Source organism: Rattus norvegicus, chromosome 8 (assembly GCF_036323735.1).
Source record: "Rattus norvegicus strain BN/NHsdMcwi chromosome 8, GRCr8, whole genome shotgun sequence".
NCBI lineage: Eukaryota > Metazoa > Chordata > Mammalia > Rodentia > Muridae > Rattus > Rattus norvegicus.
Genome location: NC_086026.1, coordinates 112931372 through 112956578, shown reverse-complemented (window position 1 = coordinate 112956578; position 25207 = coordinate 112931372). Strand labels below are relative to the sequence as shown.

General features: G+C 49.7%; 2 protein-coding genes across 22 annotated transcripts in view; both read left to right on the top strand.

Moving 5' to 3' along the window:
* Nucleotides 1–11654, top strand: part of Tmem108 (transmembrane protein 108) — a 294072-nt gene extending 282418 nt beyond the window's left edge. For 18 of the 19 annotated variants that reach the window (XM_039082601.2, XM_039082589.2, XM_008766590.4 and 15 more), the window contains 2 exons: nt 6062–6216; nt 9812–11654. In XM_039082601.2, the coding sequence (XP_038938529.1) occupies nt 6062–6216; nt 9812–9934 (278 nt within the window). In that variant the 3' untranslated portion in view covers nt 9935–11654. The remainder of the gene's footprint in view (nt 1–6061; nt 6217–9811) is intronic. The other variant, NM_001399273.1, reaches the window with a different exon arrangement.
* A 2678-nt stretch (nt 11655–14332) lies between these two features.
* The window catches only part of Bfsp2 (beaded filament structural protein 2), a 57160-nt gene continuing 46285 nt past the window's right edge, over nt 14333–25207 (top strand). The window contains exon 1 of one of the 3 annotated variants that reach the window (NM_001277434.2): nt 14333–14889. In NM_001277434.2, coding sequence (NP_001264363.1) covers nt 14398–14889 — 492 coding nt within the window. In that variant the 5' untranslated portion in view covers nt 14333–14397. Of the gene's footprint in view, nt 14890–20847; nt 21024–25207 lie in introns of those variants that run through there. The other 2 variants (XM_039081978.1, XM_039081979.2) reach the window with 2 other exon arrangements.

The following is a 25207-nucleotide window of genomic DNA, read 5'->3' as shown; positions in this document are numbered from 1 at the left end:
TAACCACACACAGCACTAAGGTATCCAGAGACTCTGGTCATCACTCACACTATTGAGTTAGAAAACCGAGGTCAGCCAAAGCAGGGACAAACACACCCCAAGGACAAGTCACAAGCTCTAAGAGGAGCCTTCAGGTGCTGGTGGGTGGGGGTAGGACACACTTTCTAAAGATCCCGATTGTGTCCACACTGGACTTTCATAGCCCAAGAGGACAACAGAGTCCACTTCCTTTATGTTTCTACCTGGGTCCTGGATGCCTCTACATCAGCTCTGTGTCCTTGGTCACAGCCTTGGTCACAGCCTTGGCCATAGCCAGGGACTATTTAGAGTATCAATCAGTCTGGTCTCAGGACCCTAGGTGCTGTTTCCATAGTCCTGCTCCATCGAGTGACCAGACCAGCTGGGCTCTTCCAGGTCTGAAGGCTCATGTTTCAACTTTCTTTGCTGTCTTTGTACCCCAAAGCACCTCTACAGGCCTTACAGCAGAATCCATCCTTGGTACCAGAGTGTGAGTGCAGAATTTATCACCCCTGGCGAAGGAGCTAGGAGAGAAGCCAGGTTGCGCAGAGCAGCAGGGACTCGCCCTCAGTTAAGCTTTCTCCAGCCCATGCTCGCCCATCGCAGGGCGATTCCCCTGGTTCGAATGAAGGAGGGAGGGTCAGCAGCTCACCTGCCTTCCATATCACAAGCCCCGATAGGGAGAAAGGGCATCAGTGTGCAAGGGCTGAGGAGTGCTTCGTCTCCGGAGCCCTGCCAGATTCTCTCTGCCAACTCTGCTTCAGAGAGAACGGAGATTGATTGGCCCCAGGCCACCAGGAGCGAGGGCCGGGAGCTGTGCGGCTACTACGCGGCTCTCTGCTGCCACCATCAGGATACAAAGGTACTGCCGCCGAGCCTCCGGCCTACCCCTGGTCATTACTCACCAGTGGGTGCTCTGCATTTTCACAGAACAGTTTGGAGGCTTTCCTGAGCTCCCTGGCCTGTCTCACACAGGCACCCCTGTGAGAAGATGGACCATTAGGGAGGGTTGGCTAAGGAAGCCAGAGACTCACAAGTATGTTGCATTACCAACGCAAGTCCAGCCTGACAGGGCAGAGGAGAGCCAACCCCTGACCTTGATACTTGCCCCAGTTCAGGGCTTTTTCCAGACTCTGGACCATTAATCCAATATTCCAAGGGATGACGTGTTAATAGGACCCATAACTCTTAGCTCTGTTCATTGTCCAATGAATGTTAACCATGAACACAAGCACAGATTGTGTCTCTATGTACATTGTATGGGTGTGCGCAGGATTTAAGACTTTTTCATTACCACATAAGAAAACCTAGGTTAGATTGATTCTTACTGTGAAGCAGAAAAGATTGACAGAAAAGGGAAGTGTAGCGAGGTGGGTGGTCTCTTTGGAATTATGGGCCAATGGGAGGAGGTGAGAACAAGGGCTGTCCATAAATTGTCACTCTGGCTGTAACCCACTCAAGCTAAAATATAGCTATCTCTGGTCTTCAGGATAGAACTAGACCTCTTAACACCTAACCCCCACATGCTAGGCTGAGGAGCCAGACACTGAACCCCTTTAGTTGCGGCCTTATAACCAGCCCAGTACCTGAAACCTACCCCAATCCCTGTCTTCTGTCACTCAAATCCTTTATGGAGTACCCCGCAGCACTAAACCTGGCTTGTGGAATCAAACCACGCCTGCCCGCAAATCCAGCCCTCGCCGCTCTTAACTGTGGACTTCACCAGCATTCGCACCTCTTCTCTTGGATGAAAGAGACGTCTGCTGTGTCAGTTCAGGTCATTCAGGAGACAGACGCCAAGACCGTAGCAGGCATGCCAGGCAGCTCTACTATAAAACACCCGGGGAGAGCTGGAGTAAGCGAGGCAAGCCTACATAGCAGCAGTGCGGGCTTTGAGACAGAGAGGATGATGGGAGATAGAGGGTGGAAATGTCCGAGTGTTTCTGCTGGGTCGCTGGGAGCCTTGAGCTGTAGAGGGATCCCAAGGGATCCTATGCTCTGCGGGCTCTGCCTTAGTCATCCATGGTGCAGGCATTCAGAAAGCATGGCACAGAGAGGACTGCGCATGCTCTGCCGGCCCTGCAGTGGTCATTCAAGGTGCAGGCATCCCGGAAGCATGGCACAGAGAGGACTGCGCATGCTCTGCCGGCCCTGCCGTGGTGCAGACATCAGGGGTGGAGGTGACTCTGAAGGAGCAGCAGGATTTGGGCAGAGCCACCACTCCTGCTTGCCTCCAAGACCCATGAAAGTCAGTGAAGATGCATTTAGGGTCTTATACCAGGGTCTGCCGTGGGGAAGGAGCTCAGTAAGGAGGGGTGGCTATCACTCATCCCGTGCGGATTCACAGTGCACTTTCTGACAGGCCCAGCAGCTGGCAATGCAGCAGGTGTTTGGAAAGGTCGTCTCTTCTGGGGGAACCTACAGGCTCTGATCGCTTCTCAGAACCCACAGAGTCCTGTGGTGTGAACACAGTACACGGGGTGCCAGCTTCGTACCAGTGACCTTTCTTCCTGTCACTCATCTGATGAGTCACAGAAGACTCATTACTGGGAAAGCCACGAGAGCTTGCTTAACTCTCAGGGCTGTTCTAGAACTGCGGGACAGAGCCCCCCTCCCCCATTCATTCCGTGTAGTCTTGGGGCTGTTACCTTTGGAAACACAGAGCACTTGATTCTTTGGCTAAGTGGACAAGTGGCTCACACCTTGTAGCCACTGTGCAGCTTACAAAGGGCTTCCAAGGCCATACTGCGTGTCCCTCCAATGTTCAAGAGGGACTGGAGGCAATAAGCATCTACTCAAAGATTACCGAAACCCGTGGTCATGGCGGTATAATTAGCTGGGTGATCTCGATCAACGTCAGTGACCTTCAGTTACTTCTTCTGAACCGGGAAGAGCACTCTTGCCTTTCTCACACAGTGACCCTGCAGTCTGAAGAGGCCTATAAAGTACATGGCGTTGAGAGCATATTAGACTCCTTGAGTCCAAGCTGCACTTTTCTCTCTTGGATGAATGGTCAAAAGACCGAGGTTATAGTACTAAACACAACTAGAGACCCTCACACAGTCCCAGAGCCCAGTGTCCCTTTTCCCATCTCCCTTATAGGAGATGACACGTGGGAAACGCTAGGAAGTTCCCAAAAGAAGTGGATGCAAGCCGCCGAGTCTCCCACTGACAGGACCTCCACACATTCCGCAGACTCAGGCTTCTGAGTCGGGGCGCTGGGGACATAGCAGTAGGCACACCTCATCAGCAAGGCCTCGGGAAGTTTGTCTCTCAGGTTTCTACTCCCTACTTTTCAAACTAAGAGTAACCGTGGGGAAAAGTTGCCAGGAACTGGGCAGAATTCTGCTGCGCACAGGATTTCGTCTGGCCTGCACAGAGGCCGAGAGGTTATGCATCTTTACTCAGGCCTTGTGAGTAGTGTGTTGATGTCTGGGCTCTGATCCCAACTTTCACATCCTTCAGTCTCTAAGACCTCTGTCTCTTTGATCTTGCTTGCTTGCCTGTGACTACTCAGCGGGTCCAATCACAGAGTGTGCCCCCCCCCATATGTGGCTTTTAAGGACATCTTTCTCCCCGACACCCTGCTTGCTGTCTGTGGCACTGAAGTGTGTTGTGTGATGTCAGATACCCTCACAGGCCAGGAGGCGAAAAGTGACCGTTTGTCCCCGACAACTCCCACTTCAGCAGAGCTAACAAACCCCCCCCCCTTTCTCACTTCCTAAGTGTTTGTGTCTTCAGAGACTTGGCTCTACCGACTTCAGTCGCCCTGGCCATGTCCCCTGATGTGCCTGTGAGGAATAAAGATGCCAGGAAGGGAGGGAGGGAGGGGATCTGTGACAGCCAGCTGTGTCTTTCGGGCCATGGTGTCTCCGAGCAGAGGGAAAGAGCAGAAATGTCGTATCCACGCTGGGCTTCGCAGCCCTTTCTGCCCCTTCCCCTCCTTCAACCAGTGAAGGAAGGAAGGGCCGTGAGACAAAAGGAAAGACACAGCCACAAAACGTGAACAGTCTGACGCCGGCCAGTCTCTGAAATCCACTTTAGCCCAATTCAGCGGTCCCCCTCCATGTGTCAATGGCTTTTTAAAAGGTACTTTTGGAGGCATGATTACCAAACTGGAAGTCTTTCTTTCTGGCCAAAGCAGATGAGGCCAACTGCAAATAGAAGCCGTCTCCTGACCTTAGTCTGGAGATCATTCCAACGAGGCCAGTGGTGATGGGGACTGGGGTACAGAATGTTCCAGTGAGCCCCTGGGACTGGAACCCGGGCTCTGAGATCTCAGCTCATAAATGTGCCTGTTTCTACAGCTGACCGGTTCCCTGACTATACCCACTCTGTATTGGTCAAGCCCTCAGGCTGCTTTTCTGTGGGAAATGGCCCTCTGCTGCCCCCTGGCGCTGGCCTTTGAACAGAGCAGCCTGGACCCCATTCTAAAGCACTAAGATGATTGGCACCCTCTGAATGTCAGATACATACAGAGCCCACCCAACCCCTTCCCTGTGGACGGTTTCCGATGCTGGCGAACCTAGACAGGACACACACACACACACACACACACACACACACACACACACACACACACACACACACACACGAGACACTAGCTGCTCCCCTGTGTACTGCCACTCTGCTGTGTGAGTCTGGGCAAGGCTCCCTGCCTCTGACTGGTCGACAGAGCGCAGGCTCACTTACTCCTCCGGGACTCTTGAGTCTCTGACACTGGAGAGACACAAGGTTCACGTGTCACACGGTGTGAGGGGGCAGGCTCAGAAGAGCTTGGCTCCAGTCATCTCAACAGGGTGAGCCCTTGGGTTGCTCTCGGGGAGAAGCCTGAGTGTTAAAGAGCAGAAACTTTGGAGTCCACACATCTGGGTTTGCTCCAAAGCCTACTGACAAAAGCTACTACTTCTCTGAAAATTACAAACCCTAACACTGACTACATGAGGTCAAAAGGAAATTTGTAGCTGCCAATATGGATAATGTCCCTGGAATACAAGTCCTATATGACTGGCTAGTGACATCTTTTTAACTGAGCCTCGAGGTTTTGTCTAATGCGTCTATCACCTCCTGCCTCAGCAGAGATCTTTGGGAGTCTGAGTCTCTGAGCGCACATGCTGGTCTTTGCTTCCAGGCTCTGGGGAACGCCCCCAGCAGATGAGCAAAGCCCTCTCTTGGTGTCCTAAAGGCACAGCAGTGCAGCAACCACAAATGCCACCAAGACACATGCAGCCTCCCTTCCCTCAGGCCCCTGGGGCATACAATCAACACTGCCTGGCATCCCCTCCTTCCTCCCCACATGCTCCTCTCCTTCCTGCCCACACACTTCCCCTCCTTCCTCCTCACACACTTCCCCCCCTTCCTCACCACACTCCCCCTCCTACCCCACACACACACTCCCTGCCACACTGCACTTTCTTTTCTCACACACACCTGGGCTGTCCACACTTTGGTCCTTTGCATGTACTGTTCTCCAATCCTGGAATGCACTGCCTGGCGTTGTCTCCTCCCCTGGATGCCAGCTGCCTTGCCATGAGGCCAGCACCGTGACTAAAGTGACCTCTCTCATGTCCCTTCACCATCTCTCACTAGATAGCCATTCCTATTGGCACCTCCCGGGTTTCTTACCTATGTATCGTCTGACCTCTTCTGCGAATCGTGGAAGGATAGACCCTTAGGAAAAGTGATAGCAGGTTTTCTTGTACATCGTAGTTACTTGAAATAAAGGTCACGGTTGACAAAAAACTAGAGGGGAGGGGGCTCAGTTACTGGAGTGCTTAACTTACATGCACAAAACCCTGGTTTCAGTCCCCAGCATGTAGAGAAGTGGTGACACAGACCTGTGATCCCAGGACTCAGAAGCTGGGGTCAATAGGATCAGAAATTCAAGGCTGTCCCCGATACATAGTGAGCTCAAAGTCAGCCCAGGGTACGTGAGTCTGTTTTTTAAAATGAACAAAGAGGCTGGGAGCAGTATGTCCTTGGCACCCCACTGACACCAAAGTCTCCTCCCTCTGCTTCTCTCTGACTGGGACTCTCTCCACAGCCGTCCTGTTGACAGTGTGCTGTATGAGAAGGAAGAAGAAGACAGCCAACCCTGAGAACAACCTGAGCTACTGGAACAACGCCATCACCATGGACTACTTCAACAGACATGCCGTGGAGCTCCCGAGGGAGATCCAGTCCCTAGAGACCTCAGAGGTACGGGGACCCACACCTCCACATCCACTCTCCACAGAGTACTTGCTCAGCCCTGAAGGGTTCCTCTTCAGGGCTCAGTGAACCAGGAGCCCCACCCCCCCACCCCAGCCCCATTCCTACTGAGCTTGGGGTCTGGTTCTGAGAAGAGCCCCACCCTACCCCCCAGGTGCCTTCTGCACACTGGAGCCGGGGGGGGGGGAGAGCTGTTCTCAGGTCTCCAATCCGGGAATAAGTCACAAATGTTTATCAAGCATCTCTGGGGACTGAAGATGAAAACTTGCTCTCAGGGGACTGCCAGTTCTGAGCTGTGGCTGGGAGACAAAGCAACCAAATTAAGAATAGTAATAGGTGAAGTGCTGTGGTCCCAGGGGAGAAACCCTCCCAAGAGCACAGGGATTACTGGGCTTCACTGGTATGCCCACAAAGGAAGACAAATGGTCCAAAGGGGGGAGGATGGCCCAGGAGAGGTGAGGGGCAGCTGAGCTGTCATGACTCTGTCTTCCCTGTCCCTCCATTTTCAGAGCATCTAGGATGAGCTTTGATGACCGTGAATGTGGTTATGTTGTACCCTTGTCCACTCCGTTAAAGTTTTGAGGTAACCTGTGAGGGAGACCTGCCCCTCCCAACCCCCACATCATAGCCCCACACTAGCCAGCTCTCTGGCCTCACATGATGCCTGCCTCTTTCTTCCTCATTTGGCAAACTCCATCCATTCATGCTCCATATTTCCTTCCTCCATGATGTCCCCTCACAGGTCTCCCTCTCACAGTCTTCTCTCTCCCAGCTCACAACTCTTGACCCACTTTCAGAATGCTGCTTTGGTTGGCTGTGGCTCTCCTGCCGTAGCATCTCAGCACCCTCCACTTTCTTATCCTGGTATTTACCCTGTGACCACCAGCCCGACGTTAATGCTCTCCGAATCATGCTCTCCCTACTTGGACCACCCCGATTGCTGTCCCTACTCCCGGTTCAAGCTGATACCTAAGGAACAACACCTGAGGTTGACTTCTCACACGACACGGCTGGACTGCATCACACACACACACACACACACACACACACACACACACACACACACACACACACACACACAAGAGTCCTCTTTCTGGTCCCTTCATGAGCTGGACTCACAGTCCCCTGACATCCCCCACTCTCCTCCAGCCGCTCTGGGCTCTTTGCTCTGCACAGAAAGCCCATCACCCACAAGAGCTTCACTCTTAAGTTTAACTGGATCTCTCCCCCTAAGGCTTAAACCATCACTTCCTGCAGGCCTCTGGAAGGAGCCCTTCCTGGACTGCCCTAAACCCATTAGAGCCGTACCCTCCTCGTCCATCTCCAGCCCTGCCTGCTTTCTCTTTCCAACGCTGCTCACCCGGGGCCCTGCAGCCTGCTGCTCTCCTTGACGGAGGGCAAGGGCCTTGTATGAATTCACTTCTCAATTCCATGTATCTAGAGCTGTGTCTGGCCTGGCCCACAGCGCTCAGCAGCACACATGGAGTAGACGAACCAACCAGGACTAAAGGTGCCATGACTCACCCCCCTAGTTCAGAGCCTGCCACACAATAGCCACTCAGCAAAGGGGAATAGCCAAAGGGCAGTAGCAACACGGGCTTCATGAAGGTTTCACTGATGGGGAAACCAGCACATATTTTTCTTATAGTGACGTGAAAAGAATCTGGGTGGTGAACATAAATGTCTTATATTTCCCTATAAGTGGGGACACAAACACTAAAGAGCCGAGCCCATAAACAGGCTGCAGTGCATGCACCGTGGCATTCTCCATGTAGAATCATGGAGGTCGGGGGTGGGGGTGCCCTGTTCTGCAGTCAGCACCAGGCCATGGGGCTCTGGTGAGAAGGGTCACCTGGCCACAGTCTCAAGAACAGAAGGCACCACGAAAGCCACGCACGGCAGAAAGCCAGCCTGCTTTGGCTTCAGTCAGTGCCCACTGCCAGTCTACTCCCTTGGCTCTGCTGTCCTTACACAAAGGACTGTCATCTGTTGCAATGCTCGGACCCTGTGCTGTTGAGGTCAGAATGTAGGCAGCTCAGAACCAGGATGGAAACCGCCCGGACACACATGCCCTATAGACTGCCCACAGGATGATTCCATTCTCCTACATTCTGCTTCCTCTGACAGCACCTACCCACCCAGAAGCTTCCACAGACATTGCCCTGCTCCCTTATTGTCCATGATAAGGGTGGCAGATCACGGTGCCCAAGGGTACCTGGACACTTTCCTATTTTTTTGTTTCCTTTGCCTCCCTCCCTCTCCTCCTCCTACCTCCATCGTTTTGTTGTTGCCTAATACCTTTTTTATTCATGCAGTGCTTCATACACACCCCAGGCTCACCACTGGTCCATGCATGCTTGCCCCATTAAAAGTGGGAAGCAACACAGGCCAGATTTCAAGCTCCAAACCCCTCACAGCTCTCAGGGAAGATTTCTGTCTCTTCTCCATAGAGGGGTCAGACTCACACGCACCTGGGTGCCTGATGAGATTTGGCCAGAGACAGCCCTTGGGGGAAATGCCTGTCTCCTGAAGACATTTTATCGACTAGGCAGTTTCCTCTTCTTCCCTGACTGCCCATAAAGCAGCCAGCCCTTCCTTCTCAGGAACTGCCCTTTGTCTGTTTTGTTTAAAAATAAACTCCAGAGAATGAATTGTGGCTTCTGAGAATGAAGCGGCCTCTGAGGAAGTCTGGCCCAGGCCTGCACACACAGGTGTGTCACAGCGTCAAGTTCACTGGCTTCAGAGACAACCTGGAAGCTTTAAGATGGTTATTTGGCATTCAGTCAGGCTTCTGGCTCTTCTGTCTTTTCACTCAATTAATACCTGGATCTAAGAAGGGCCATTATTAGACCACACCTGCTTGCAGCCCCTGGTAACTGAGACGGAAACCCTGTCAAACTCCAACTCCCCTCTGAGCAGCCTGGGGTACCTGTCTAAAGCCTTTTCCACCTCAGGGCTTAGCAGACAGGCTGAGGTTTTGGGGTGCTGTTTCACTTAACATATACCTTACTGCCGTCCACAGAAGATGCTTGTGTTGCTACAAGAAATGGGGGAATGGCTCTCACTAGACTCTAGGGCTTGGGGCCCTTAAGATGAGGATAGACTGGCTCTGAAGGCTTGTAGGCCTGTCAGACTCTGAGAAGTGGTTATGGGATAGGTGGTGCCTATGGGTGTATTTGGAAAGGAAAGGCCTCAGATTTGCCCTGGCGTATGAGGAAGAGGCAGGAAGCTGAGTGCGGAGTCCAAGGATATTAACTGTTGCACACTAAGGCAGTTAGGGGTAGGGGTGTGTGTGTATCTATGGGGGTTAGGCCTGGGCTGTATAGTGGGAGGAGGTATGGGGAGATGTGATATTTCTGTGTGGTGTGTGTAGTGTGTGTGGGGTGGGGTATGCTTGTGTGCTTGGTTCCTTGATTTGTTGAGGTAATCTCTCACTGAATAGCCCAGGCTAGCCTTGAACTTTCCATCCTCCTGACTGCTGGGGTTGTGTGCGCACCACCACACCCAGCTATCCCTTTGCATTTCTTAAAGAGCAGCCACCCCTCAACTCCAGCTCACACTAGCTTCCTCCCTCTCTCCCCAGGACCAGCTCTCAGAGCCCCGCTCCCCAGCCAATGGCGACTACCGAGACACTGGGATGGTCCTCGTGAACCCCTTCTGCCAGGAAACACTGTTCGTGGGAAACGACCAAGTTTCTGAGATCTAGATGCAGCAGCCTCCGCTTTGCCACTCCCTATTTTTGTCCCTAAATTATAAATATACAAATATATATATTATAAATATAACCTTTGTGTAACCCCGACTTAATAAGAGACATTTTCAGCTTTTTTTCTTAAGAATTGTCAACATCTTTTTTACAAGTGTGGTTTAAAAAAAAAATTTACAGAACGACCCCATGGCTTTATAAAATAAAGGTATTTCTAAGCAAAGCGGCTGCACCAATTGCTTCTCTTAACTGATCTGGGCATGGAGAGGTTCCAGGAGCCCTGGGCAGGTGAGGAAAGAGACCAGTCTCCCTCGGAAGCTGAACGTTAGTGTGGCCAAATGAGTGGCCATCTGTGTGGTCTTGGTGCTCTGGTTCCCTTGACTCAGTGTGCCCACCTGCCCTGTCTTTTTGTATTTTTTCCCCTAGTGGTGGGAACTGGGGCACCAGGGCAGAAGACTCAGGCAAGTATACAAAACTGTCTTGTCAGCCTGGAGCCTCACTCTACCGTCACTGAATGTCAGTGAAAGCCATCAGGAGGCCCCGGCCCCCTTTTCTGACCCCACAGATGTTCCCACCATGCTAGAAGAAACAGGACTGCTGCCTTTGTCTGGCAGAAAAGTGGTCCCTAGAAACCCTTCTCAGCATCCCTTCCAGCACCACACCTGCCTCGGACCCCATGCTTCCTCCCTTCCTAGAGGACAGACGCACATCTCAGCCTAGGGGCTGTGCAGCTCCTACTTGCCCTTCCCTGTCCAGGGGTCCGGTGTTTGTTGGGATTCTCTACTGCTTTCTCCAAAGGCAATGATCTTGTGCCCCTGAGAAACAGGTTTATCTAGAAAGCCTTGTGGTGTAGAACTATTTTTTTTAACCTCCCCCCATTAAATCTTTAAAGAAAGAGATTGCCAAATGAATCACTTGAAAGAAGTGCCACTCTGTCTCCAGGCAGAAGCACGGCAGACCTGCCCACAAACTCGCCATGCCATCCTCTTTCACTGTCCCCTGCCTCCCCTTCTCTTGTTCCCCTGGGTCCAGGTCCAGCTGCCATCCCAGCCCACACTGTACCCAGTTTGACCAACAAGGAACAGACTCTCAGAACCCCAAGAGGGGCTTTCTGGGTCCAATCGCTTTTCTCTGTTACTTTCCTAACCCACCATGGCTAGGGATTTAACTTCAACCCCTCTCCCCTTCTCTAAAAGAAAAATAGTTTGATAGTATATTTTGAATATAGATGTTCTTATTATCAGATTGGAGCTTGAATTTGACTGTTGATTCGATGTCTGTGTTGTTGCTGTGGTCTTCTTTATCATAACTGCCTCTTTTCTTCCATCCCCCCGTTCCAAAAGAACGACGGCCTTCAAAACTCATGTGTGTTCTCAATGTTCTATGGACCTACCTAACACGAGTCTGCTTGTCTCTCTTCAAAGACTTCAACCCACAAAGAAGCAGGTTAAATGTTGTGCCGAGATCTTGCTCTCTACCATGTTGCTGTCTGACCTTAACCTTATCATGATATTTCTGTTAGCTACTGCATTGAATATGCCAATGTGTGTGAGTATGTATTGAGAAAAACATGTTTGTAAAGTAAAATTTATATATAATATATGTCATCACAGATACATATGTTATATATATACATTTGTGGATGTATGACTTATTTTCCGTATCCACAGAATTCAGCTACCATGTATATATAAATAAACTTATTTTATTACCCAGAGGATCAAGTCGCTAACACAGTTTGCATTCTTTTCATTTTAAAAGAAATAGCCTTTAAGTCCCCCTTCAATGGTATCTGTTAACTATCTTGTCTCCGTGTATACTTATTTAATTGAACATTGTACTGATCTCTACAGTGTGACAAAAAAACAAGGTTGGCAAGATATTTGGTAAAACTGGTCTTTTAGAATGAGAGGGTGGGTTTCCCAAAGAAGAGTCTGCTCTCTTCAAGTCTTCGCAACATTGTTGTCCATCCAGGTGTCTCCCTTTGCCTGCTCCCATCTCCAGAGGACTGGGTAGCCTTAAAGTCAATGTCTTTGGGTCTGAGAGTGTCTAAAACCACTGATCTACCCTTCCCTGGGCAGTAACAGTGCCTAAACACACATGGTACCTTTATAGTCAGTAGCTTGAACCCTGCATTTGGCCTCAGACAAGACATTCAGGAACTGACTAAAATGCATCTCCATGGAGCCCAATAATACCACCTGGATTAGGAGGCTGTTACCATAACTCAGTCCCCAGTGCATCATGGACGCTGCAGAAGTGGTATTCATAGGAAGACCACTACATCTATGTAAGCTACAGTGCATAAGCTACTGGCCTTTACTTGGTTCAGTTGGCTCCTTAATCTGTTAACCAGATAAACACTGATATTTAATCTTGTGTCTCCCAAGAGGTAGGGAGGTGCCTCAGTATAAGTACCTTACAGTCATGAAGATCCAAGTTTGATCCCCAGAACCCAGGTACAAAATCTGGGTGTGGTGACACAGGCTTCTAGCACTGGGTAGGCACCAGGTAGGCAGAACCAGATCCCTGGGGTTCACTGGCCTGCAAGTCTATCCTAATTGGTGAGTCCCAGACCAACAAGAGACCCTGTCTCAGACAAGAAGGTAGATAGCCTTTGAGGATGGCTGTAAAGCTAATCTATGACCTCCACACAAGACAAAAGTAACAAGGTCCCTCTTACATTGTCTTACATCCTACTAAACAGAAGGAGGAGAGAGGTTGCAATTTTCATGAAGACTAGGGAATAAAACACAAAGTTCTAGCAGATGAGCAGCCCATGTGACCCTGGTGAGTGGTAGCTGCTAGAAACAGCCTTATACACCCCTGGATTAAAGAGACCTCAGCTCTCTACATTCTGGACAAGGACCCCGGGATCTCTTATCACAAAGAGAAATATTGCATCTATGAGCTAACACTTCTGAAATTGCACATGATGTACCCCGAACAGCAGTGCATGTCGGTGCTATATTTTCCCAATTCTAAAGTTTAATTGAAAAAAAAATCAGAGAATGGAATTGTGCTCAGAATTGAGTATCTACCAGATACTCAATTGGTACCTACCAGAAATTGATTTCTGTCCCTGTCTCTTGCCTGGGGTCAACCCTCATCAACCCTCCCATTACAGGACCAAGGAGTCCACGGTCCATCTCTGGACCTAGGGTGTATGGTTTCAATACACTAAAACCTCACCTGGCACATGGCTTTTTAGGACCATGTCCTGCTCAGGCTGGAGGGACCATTCTACCCCCGAGAAGTGACTGGCATCTAACCATTGACAGTGTGACTTGGAGGATGCCAAAGATAAGGAGTAAAACCTGGGATGCCTGCTCACAACTCTGTCACTCCCGTTCCAGGGGATCTGACACCCTCGCACATATATGCATGCGGTTAAATCACCAATGTACATAAAAATAAGATAAAAATCCTTGGGTGCTGAGGAAACCCTAACTTGGATAGGAAACCCCTTTGTTGTTTTCCCTTCTTGGTCTTATTAAAGGGTGAGACAGAGGTGAAAGGGAAACCAGAGCCAACAGCTGCCCAGCAAGCAGCTCAGGTCCTAAACTCACTCCTGAGCGTCTGCTGTGTCAGAGTTAGCAATCGAGCAGCATGTACAACAAGGTCGAGAGGACGAGAAACAAGGCCAACAGCCAGCAGCTGACAAGCACAGTGTCAGAGGGCAGACATGGCGGGGAGGGAAGAACGGAGCTGAAAGGGGCCTGGAACAGCTGCCAGACCCGAAGGGAGAAAGCATGAGCAGGCTTGCTTCGTTTTCCTTGGGCCTCTGGGGCTGCCTTCCTCCGTGGCTGGGCTGGCTCATGCACACATTCGTACATGAAGGGATAAGGCCAGTCCTGTAAACCGCCCTGGGGCTCTTGCATGGAGTCTCAGCTTGTAGTGTGAGATCTGGAGATCAGAACGCTTGTCTTCTAAGGTTCTGTAGCCCGATTCCTCACCAGTGAAATAGGGACAGCTTGTTGCCCACCTGACCTCTCTGTGGTAGTAACATACTCATCAAGGCCAAAGACTGAGGTTCAGAGAGTATGCATGAGGCCCGATTCTGTCACAGGAATTGGAGGCAGAAGGATCAAAAGTTTAAAGTCTTCCTGGCTACATAAGGATTTTGAGGCCCACCTACGATAGAGACACTATCTAAAAAGAAATAGGCAAACCTAGATGACCCATTCCCACAGGCAGCACTGCTCTACCCCCAACCCCAGAAAAGTCTGGATGTCTGGGCACATGACCCAGCAACAGAGAATGCCTGTGTGCCTCTCACAGGCTGGTAGGGCGCTTCTCTTCCAGCTCAATGAATGCCAGAAACTCGTGGAAGGCAGTAGACAAAGAGCTCGGGGACAGGGGAGCTTCCAGAGAGGCCCGTGACCAGGCCATGGGGATGCTGGGGCGGCAACCAAAAGCCACTGGACCGTGTGAACCTGCCATGCACCACAGAGGCAGTGAGAATGAGCGAGAGGAGAGTAGCAATGGACTTGCCCTCAGGATCCAACGCCAGCATGCCCCTGCAAAGGCACAGGGTGTCATCCCTTAGGGGAACACGATCTCCTTCCTCCCTGGATAGCCCCCCAGCATCCAGGACCAGTGCTGTAGGTAGCCTCGTCCGTGCCCCTGGGGTCTATGTAGGAGTAGCACCCAGTGGTGGCATAGGTGGCCTCGGTGCCCGAGTGACCCGCCGGGCCCTGGGCATCAGCAGTGTCTTCCTGCAGGGCCTGCGGAGCTCAGGCCTTGCCACTGCACCTGCTCCAGGCCCAGAAAGGAATCACGCCACTGCTGAGGACCTGGGGGGCTGCCTAGTGGAGTATATGACCAAGGTGCACGCTCTGGAACAAGTCAGCCAGGAGCTGGAGACACAACTACGGGCTCACTTGGAGAGCAAGGCCAAGCGCTCCGGAGGCTGGGATGCCCTCCGTGCCTCCTGGGCCAGCAGCTACCAGCAGGTAAGTCCTCCAGCTGTGCCTGGAGGTTTACTAGAGGTCTGAGAGAGGATGGTGAAGGTAGTGAAGATGGCGCAGAATCAGAGGCCAGGGAAGCGGACCACTTGCATACCAAAGCTGCTGGTGGTCTAAGATTAATACTGGTGAGTTGCCATTCACTGAGGCTGACCAGGAGCCAGGACCACCCAGGCATAATGTACACCCGACGCACACCAAAAACACCCCAACAACGTTCTGCAACCAATCTCTCACTGTGTATACTTTTCAGATGAGAAACCCAAGTTGTGTACAAGGTCCCAGGCCATAAGCAAATAGAGCAGCGATTCTCAACCTGTGGGTCACAGCCCCTTTAGGGGTCACATGCAGATATCCTGCATATCAGATGTTTCTGTTCTGGTTCATAACGGTAGCAAGATCACAGTTGTGAAGTAGCAACAAAATAATTTTATGGCTGGGGGCCACCACAACATGAGGAATTACTGTATTAAACGGTCCCAGCATTAGGAAGGTTGAGAACCACTATAATGGAGATGCAGCAGATTATGTGACCCTGGATTTCCCTTCCTCAAAGTTGCACTTGTCCTATTATCTGGGACTGCCTCCGTCACCGTTAGTGCAAAGGGTTTTCAAGCCTTCACAGAACCCAATACCATTGGATGGATGTGCTATTTTAAATGGTGACTAAATAAATGGGGGGTCTCCTATATCCAGATAAAATGAGTATATGGGATCAGTGGGAATATGGACCATACAAGTAATTTTCAATTTCCTATTACCTATGGTGTGTGTGTGTGTGTGTGTGTGTGTGTGTGTGTGTGTGTGTGTATAAACAAGTGAATTTGGTGTTAATATTTTGTTTGACTCAATAAGGAAAAAGATTATTTCAGTATGAAATCAATACAGAAATACGAGCACAACAGTTCTGACTCAGATAGACCCTTATGGAGGATGGAAATGTCTTACAGTCTTGGCCATCGGTTATGTGGCTTCTCCTGGGCAGACATGGACAAATGCATTTTGCCCCAGGCAGGGCACTACCAACAATCAAATATTTTACCCAAGTCTAGCTTAGTACCAATGAGTTTATCGGGGTTACTTACCAAAGTTGAGTATGATTGTATCAAAGGAGACTGCACCCCTGAAAAGCGCACGGGCAAGACTCATGAAAGCTATACCCCAAGAGCTCCCTGCCCAATTTGCAGGTAGCGCTAAAGAAGAGCCTCCCCTCCCCACAAGGGTTTATTGCATATATAATGGGGGAGGGCGTGACTCTTACAAGGCTCTAAGCCTTCTAAGTTTCCTCAAACTTCCTGGATCTTAGGATCCACCCTCCTCCCTCCCCTTCCATTCAAAAAATTGCTACATCACACCATCCATGGCAACAGAGTCCTTGGAATGTGGCCTTTGAGACTGAGCACTTGACACTTTGTTCTACCCGGATTTTGTTCCTTCAGATCACCACCTACAGCCGACAGTCATCTTGCTGGGCAGGGGTGTGGCAGCCTCCTTTCCCTGTCACCTGGTCAGAGTTGCTTTTTTGTTCCCTGAAATAATTTCCATAGAACTCTAAGCTCATCTACCAATTGCGCCTGCAAGCTCTGGTTCTAAGACTAGAACACACACCCCACCCCCCAGGCATTGTCCATCTCAGCTCCGGGGGTAGCTGGCTCTGCCTTCTTCCCTGAATGTTGGCCTTGGGATGACTGTGAACTAAATCAGTCTCTATTCCAGAAGTAGCCAAGTCCCATTTGCTCCCTGGAGTCAGATATGTAGACTGAGAGGAGGTCAACGAGTGGCCTACGTGTGGTTGGGTGATACCAACAGAGGCACACATGGAGGCCCCCATTTCAGCCCGTGATGCTTCTCCTTCACTGTTCTCAGCAGCCCATAGAGAAGGGAATACAATACTGTCCTTCTGGCCAGTGCAGCTGTTCTGTCCACACTCCTCTGAGTTGTGAGGGAGAGCCTCAAACATTCAGGGCTTTACAGCCTGTACAAGAGGCAGCCACTCCTCTGGGAGTCCCCACGGCTATCTTGAATTCAAATATGTGTGGCACACTAACCCCTAGAACATGCCATATATTTCATCTCAGCAGCATCTGCTGGACAACATGATACTCAGATGCCATGCACATACATGTACCAGGAGGCACCAGGCATCTCAATGTCGAGGTTAGAGAGTTCAGATACAAAGTCCAGTAAGCAGATATCGAAAGTGGCTCCAGAAGCCGAACGTGCGGATATCGGGACCGGACACAGAAGCTTCTGCAATGTGTGAGCCTCAGTTTCTCATCTATGACCCGGATTTAATAATGTCTACATAATCCAACAGCTCTATAACCTGTAGACTTGAGAGCTATAAAAACATTTCAACAGAACAGCCATGAAGAACAGCCATCACAACGTCAGCTTCTGCCCCTAGTGGTCAAATCCAGAATGACAGCCATTTTCCTCTAAAGCATTTACCAGTGAACTACTAGAACAGACGCTTCCCCTTCCTCCTCCCCGTTCTCCTGGATTCCTCAGCCTTAAAACCACTTAGGCCCTTTCTCCCTCAGCAGTGAAAAGAAGTGGAGAAATACCCAGGTGGTGGCCTCTGAGATCAAAGAGGACCCTGCCGGCTCCTGGTCCAGCAGGAGGTGGCCCTGTGTTTCCCTGCACTGTGCTCCTGACTTCCTATCACGTGGACGATGCCAATAACTGGCTCTGTTCGATGCTGCATCAGATCCTTTTGTCCTCAGACACGAGCTTGCACGGAGAGACCTCCTGTTGCACAGCTGCAGATAAACCAGCAGAGGAGCATCCTGTGTAGTGAATGTCAGTGCACAAGGAGGGAGCTGAGCCAGGCAGGGGGAGGGAGAAACTGCCCAGGCTAGGGATGGGGACGTGGAGCACTAGAACTTTATGTGGGAAAGGATACCGGGATCTCCACAGGGAGAAGACAAACAGAAATCAAAATCGCTGAAAGGCCAGAGGATCAGGGTTCTCAATGGGCTTGTCCTGGACCTGTTTTCTCTTCCTGGGAAAGCCGGCCTATACTCTGGAATTTCATCTGTTTGGGGAAACTGCTAGCAGCCTGGGGGTGCCCTTTAGGGCCCAGTTCTCTTGCTGTGGAAGCTGTGGGGCTGGTGTTACAACCACACAGAGAACTAATCTCACCCACCGGGTGAGAAGGGCAAGAGGGTCAGCACGGAGACTGATCGTACTGTCTCTGGAAGGAGGCTAGAGGGGCAGGACAGAACTCTGAGCTGTTTTAAAATCTACAAATGCCTAACTGTATTTTCCGAGGGAAAGAAATGCCATTGTTTATTTCCTTTTCTTGTTTAATGTGTACACGTGTGTGTGTGTGTGTGTGTGTGTGTGTGTGTGTGTGTGTGTGTGTGTGTTGTTTAGTTGTTGATACAGGGTCCTGGCTACAGTGGCAATTACTTTGTAACCCAGGCTAGCCTCAAACTTGCAGCAATCCTCCTGTCTCAGCCTCCCAAGTGTTAAGATTATGGACTTATAATACCACACCTAGATTGAGCCATTATCTAGATTTCTAGAATCTAGTTTGTCAGGGCAGGCTGTGAGGCAGTGACTCTGCCAGCTAAACTCTGCAGGACACTGCAGTGTGGTTAGAAGTGCCGTGACACAGAGAAGCATGTGTTGGGACAGGGATGAATAAAATTGGACTGGATTTCAGTGGGTCAGCGGAGGGAAGGAGGCACAAGGTTGGGACTTAGAAGTAGTCATAAATTGCTTTCTAAGGGAAACTTCTGGTTTCCTACAGTTCTTGCTTTGCTATGTGGAGTGTACCTGAGGAGAAGAGTGACTAGAAGAAAGCACAGAAGAGACAAACTTTTGTCACCCAAGCCCCTCTCATACATCCCTCTCAGTCTCTCCTGAATCTCTTATGACACCTCACAATATAAGGTTCATGATGAGCAAGCTGATCCATGTCCTGAAAAGTGGGCATGGTACAAGGACAGGGACTTTGAAATCAAGCAGTCCCAGGGTCGAGCTCAGACCCTGCAATTTGCCTCCTGCACGGCCTTCAACTGGCTTCAACAATGATGTCTGCATAGCTCAGTTTCTCATAAGAATGGCGATGCCTGCAGGGGTCTTGGATGTGATAAAGTGAGGATGCTCTAGAGGCCACTGCAGAGATTAGAACTGAGGAAAGGATAAGGATTGTATCTGCTACAATGTAACACTGGTCAGAGACAGCGGCCTATGCAGTTAGAAAAGACACTCGTAAGAATTAGGAAGAGAAAAAAATGTTGGTTCTGTCTAGAAAATGCAGAGCTGAATGTAAAAATTATACAGCAAACAATAAGATTTAATTAAGTCACAGGTTATAGAATTTCACCAAAAAGTGATATGCATATATAAACAACAACAACAACAACAACAACAATTGAATGAAATTTTCATTTATCCTGCCATAAAATAGAATGCCTCTGAGGAGACTTAAGGAATATCCAAATTCTATAATGTCGACTCAGTGTAGAGCACCAGTCTAATATGTGCAAGACCCTGGGTTTAATTCTCAACACCAGAAAAAGAAAAAAAAAGGAATCTTTTATCACCAGGTGGTGGTGACACTTGCCTTTAATCCCAACACTGGGGAGGCAGAGACAGGCAGATCTGAGTTTGTTTGAGACCAGCCTGATCTACAGAGCAAGTTTCAGGACAGCCAGGACCACAGAGAGATACTGTCTCAAGAAAAAAAAAAAAAAATATATATATATATATATATATGTGTGTGTGTGTGTGTGTGTGTGTGTGTGTGTGTGTGTATTTATCTTATAAAAATACAACAGCTTACTAGAATTCTAGATCCAGGTCAGAGTAGAGGAGCCCACTAGGCCTCACAGAATAAAGAAGTATCCGTGGGTCCGTCCTATAATAGGAGAAGACACATCTCAAAGATCTCCTTTCAAAGCAAAAGTCCGACATCCATATTTAAGAGCAGTAGGAGAAGCCTGATAATGGGACGCACTCTCCAGAAAAACTAAATTAAAACTTAATCCAGGTGCTGGCACAGTGCGGAGGAGAAATGTGGTAAGTCTTTCTGGAGGATTAGAGAGAGAAGTGGCTGAGGCAGGCAGAAAAGTGGCACGAGGTCACCAGCGTCCCCCCTCAGGGGAATGAGGCAGAGGCACTGAAGCTGAGGACTCCATTTAGGCAAATAAAACCTCGTTCATCCTTGTCTGCCAGGGGAACTGCACAGAAAGACTCATTTATCTGCTTTAAACGAGCGAGCCTGGCGATCACAGATGCATTATTCAGCAGAAATGAGAAGTTACTTCAGCTGTTAGCGGGAGGTAATAAAAAGCCGCAGAGGAGCGCCCTCCCCCGCCACTGACCAGCTACCGGAAAACAATTTCAAATTTCATTTATTTATGTATCTATTTATTCCAGCGGCCATTGAGTAATCGTAAGTCTTGAGGAAACACTGCACTGCAGTGAGGGACATGGAGTTAGGCAGGACAGGCAGACACACGGTACAGAAGACAAATGGAACACTAACTGCCTAGACGCGCCTGGCTCAGCTCCGCCGAGTCCTCCCTCCCTTCTCCCTCCTCCCCACTTCCTCCAGCCAGTCCCTCCAAGCCAGGGCCTTTCTAGGTATCTTGTCCTACCATACATTTCCTCTTCATTAGCTTCCTCTTCATCATCTTCTGGTAAGTCCCTCCCCCACCCCCTCACCCCCGGCAGGGGCAGCTCCGAGTAATGCTAACCAGCAAGTGACATTTTATTATTGTTCATTTGCATGGAAACCGAAGCCATCAGACATGTCTCTTACTAGCACCTTGGCTATTTATCTAGCTAATGAGAGGAAACTCTTCCTAAATTGTCTTCCCAGGAGAAGACATAAGTAATGTCTTACCCTCCTCCTACGGGTCAAAATGACACCACAAACATGAACTGTGGGGAACTAGTGAGTTTATCAGGCTTCCTTACAGAGCCCAGAGGAAGGGTTACTTGAATGTAGAAGCATTAACCCAGCACCGATGCTGACTTCCTCCAGAGCCACCTAGATGGAGGTCCTTCCCCTGGTCTTCCTTATGGGTTTTAGTTCCTTCCCAAGACCACATGCAGTTAAGGCGATGCTGTCCTCAGTGCGTAGTAGGGAGCAGCTGGAGACCCAGGTAAGGAGCCTGTGACCCTCCCTCTCCCTCTACAGTTAACAGTCAACCAGCCCGGTTGGAATAACTTGTTACCGACAGCACAGCTGAACTCCCCAAGATGGTGGTCTGAGATTAGTGCTGTCTCTGTTGCTCAGGTGTACTCAATCCTACAAGGAGTGAATAGACAAGATAAGGAAGAACCTGGGGCCTCTTAGGAATTCACTGTCAGAGTTCCCAGAGGACCCTGAGGAGACCTGCCTGGGGGAGTAAATCTCTCTGGTGTTTCTCAGAACCACAGTTGCTAAAGAAGCAGCCAGCCTTGGGCCTCCAATGTAGAACCAAACCCACCGCGAGCACGCGCGCGCACGCACGCACGCACGCACGCACGCACCAGGAACCACCTCTAGGAGAAAGCCTTGGACAGATCCAGAATTCCCAAGTACAGTTTTCTACCCAGCCAGTGATGAATGTGGAGAGGACATATGTGTTCTGGGGACCCTTGGATTCTTTAGCAAAACCAAGTATCTTGATAAGACTTGTGAGGATGACAGCCTTGAGTCCTGACTCGCAGGACCTCAAATTCATATCTCCTCATATCCTTAGCAGTAGATGGAGTCTCTTGGAGAGAGAGGATCACCCGGTGCTGTCTGCCGGAATGAAGGTCTCTGCCTGGTTGGCTGCAGCACCGGGCAATGTATTCTCTCACTCTCCAGGAGGCTCCAGTCTGAGATAAAGACGTTAGTCAGCTAGAATGTTCCTCCCTACGGGAGCCATCTGCTTCCTGGCCCCTCATGCTACTGCACATGCACGTCCAGGTTTCTTCTTACAAGGGCTCCAGTCCTGTCAGATTAGAACCACCTTCATGGCCTCATTTTAACCTAATCCTCACTTTAAAGATCCTAAATCCGGGGGCTGAGGATTTAGCTCAGTGGTAGAGCGCTTACCTAGGAAGCGCAAGGCCCTGGGTTCGGTCCCCAGCTCCGAAAAAAAGAACCAAAAAAAAAAAAAAAAATGGTCACATCCTGAGGTACTGAGCAATTAGAAATTCAATATATAGACCAAGGAGACAACATTCGGATCATAACCTCCAACTTTAGTTTTATTTATTTATGTATTTATTAGTTTATCATGATATTTGATTTCTTGAAATAGGGGGTCTCAAATTCATCATGCTCCCACGTCAGCATCCTGAAGGCTGTACCACCATGACACGCCTAATTTACAAAGAAACCGAGGCCAACCAGGATCAATTCAGTGTCGTTCTGCCCCATCCCCAGCCCCCGTCACCCCTAGTACCTTCATTTGTAAATTCAGAGGGCCCTAACTAGAACTTCATCTACTATGAGAACCCTCTCCCTGTTAAAATGGAATGGCACCCACAAAGGTCCTCCTCTGTGACATGGTCTGGGACGGGCCTATTTTCCTCCCCTCCCTTTCCTCTTTTAATCTAGAAAGCCACAATGTCGCAAAGGGTAGCTCGGTCTTCCCACAGTCACAGCCGTGACTAGAACTAAGGTCTGTAATGAGGACACAGGAGACTAGGGCGCCTTCCAGCACCTCTGTCAGCTCCAGACTGACTTGAAAGTTTAATAGCTTTGCTTGCTGGGAATGGTGAGGGCCCCCCCCCTGGGATTCTTTTATTTTATTCCTTTGCAATGATGTTCAGGCTCAGAAAAAAAAAATGGTGTGCCAAGCAGTCAGCCCTCAAGGCAGGACACCTTCCTTTGATGGGAGTTCAGAGGCTCCCTAGGGTGCATGGTTCCAACTGCCTGTGTGGGAGGGAGAAGCTTATGCTAAGACAGAACTGCTGTGGGGGCTTCCGATGATGGCTGGATATGGTCACTGGCCCTAAGGGTGACTGCGTCCCCTGAACACAGAGCTTCAGGTCAATCTTTAAAGCTTTGAGAGCAGTAAGAGGCCACACGAAATGTTGGAGACGGGATGGTGTCCCAGAAGGTTCTCGGTCTAAGAATAAGACATGGGCTTGTTGAAAGCCACCAAAGATAGCAGAGAATCTTGATTACATCTGCAAAGACCATGTTTCAAAACAAAACAAAACAATCTTGGAACTAGGATTTCAGTGACCCTTTGGGGCAGTATGCAGTGTAAACCATAAGTAAAGCTATTGGTTGTTTTGGGGGGTATTGTTTTGGAGTTTGGGGGTAGGCTTTTATTTTTGTTTGTTTTGGGGTTTTGGGGGTTGGGTTTTTTTTAAATCATATATTCCTGGTTTCTGTTCTAGTTCTTCAAATACCATTTCAAAGGTCCACAACTACCAATATTTTCATATCTAGCCTACTTCCCTTTCGATTTGAAATCACAGTCTGCCTCCTAGAAAGTTATAAATTCACTAGGGCAAACTGCAATGCAGACAGCCCCCAAAGAGGGCTGCTCATCCTGTCACATTTACTGTGTGACTTCTCTGAACCCTTTTCTCAACTATTAAACGGAGGGACCAGCTCCTCTGGTTCTCGTAGAAGACACAGGAAATAAGCCAGATTCCAGTTCATAACCTTGGAAGGCAAGTGACAGGGTTTTCTTCGTGGGTCTGAAGGACAAGTTCCACTTGACTCCTTCCGGTTGCTCCTTGGCTTTGAGCCCATTAGACAAATCCCTTTTATTCAGAGGCTCATCTGTAAAATCAGAAGGCACAGTTCTCTGACCTCCCAAGCCTCATGCTACATGGATCCATTCAAACTCCTGAGCCATGGGTGGGCACTAAGAGGAAGAGGCACCCTCTACTGTTCTTAGAAATGGGGCCAGGTTAAAAATGTTCCACACGTGGTCCTTGCATTCCTAAGATTCTGATGGTGACCTGTGCCCCGCCCCGGAAGTGATGAAATGTCTGTGTTATTCACCTCACATACCTGCCAGGTTATATCTCAGGTGTTGCCAAATGAACTTGTCTAGACCAAGAGTTAAATGGGAGCAAGCAAAGGCCACACAGGATCAGAGAGCTCACAAAGCCCCAGATTAAATTAAACCAACACGCAGCTGGGATTCCTGGGTTTCGCAAGTAGGTAGTAATGAATATTCATGAGCTGTCCTCATCCTCCTATACCCCCACGGGGGTCATTTTCAGCCTACTCGATACACTGAGAATTCCCTAGTATCAGAAGTGCTGGCATGGTCTTCCTTGAATTTCGCAACAATGGCTTGGTGATAGAGAATAAGAAAGGACAGAAGGAAGACAGGAAGGAAAGGGGAAGGTGAAAGAGGAAGTCAGGCAGGAAGGAAGAGCAGTCAACACAAGGTAGCAGCTAATGGGGCGTACTACACATCCCAAAAGACCTGAGTTCACACTCTGGCTTTGCCATTTGACTGGCGTTGTGACCTAAGACAAACCACATAACCTCTCTGGATGAAATGTGTGGTCCATAAAAGGAAGATAATACGCCACGAGCTTGTTGTGAGACTTAAATAATTTATTTCAGATCTTTATTGTAGTGCCTGGCCATAGTAAGCATTCATTGTGAGTAACCGGTGTCATCATTTGTTATAGTTAAATAATAATAACCATGAATATTGCATAGCCCTTATAGCCTGTCTACTCAGCCGATCCTTACTCGGTAGTATCTCGGCGGTAGGGGGTGGGGGGACGGGGAGTACAGATAGTATGTGTACAGTGACACACAGGGATGGGCCCGGGTGTCTCTTTGTGGCCAGCAATCCCAGAATGGCCTTCAAGCCAAACTCAGAGCTGAAGGAGGCCAGATGGGGGCGGGGCGAGGGGGCAGGGAGTCCCTGGCCGTTGCCTCTTGGCAAGTGGCGCCACCTTCTGCCCGTCCTAGGAGCTGTCCTGAAAAACCTAGCATCTCCACCCCCTTGCAAAATGTTCCTTGCACGTCAGATCCTGGACTCCTAGAATCACCACTCTGTCAGAGCCACCTCGATTTGGGAGGCCAACCACACGATCCATGCCCACTGCAGCCAATCCAACTATGTCAGAATCTCCACTACAGGTCTCAATTTCTCGAGGGCTCAAAATCAACCATAAAAACCTCCCTGTGTGAGAGGACGTTGCTCAGTGAGCACGACCGTCCCTCTTCTCTGCCGTCGCTATTTGGGACAGAAGAAATCCCCCTCCTCTTTGAGTTGCCTTTTGTGTTGCTTTCGGGGTTTAGGGCAGAGCTTGAATTTAGAGGCAGAGTCCCAAGCTCTGAAGCCCATTCTACAAACCCTGTCCCAGGTTCCTAGCGCAGCCC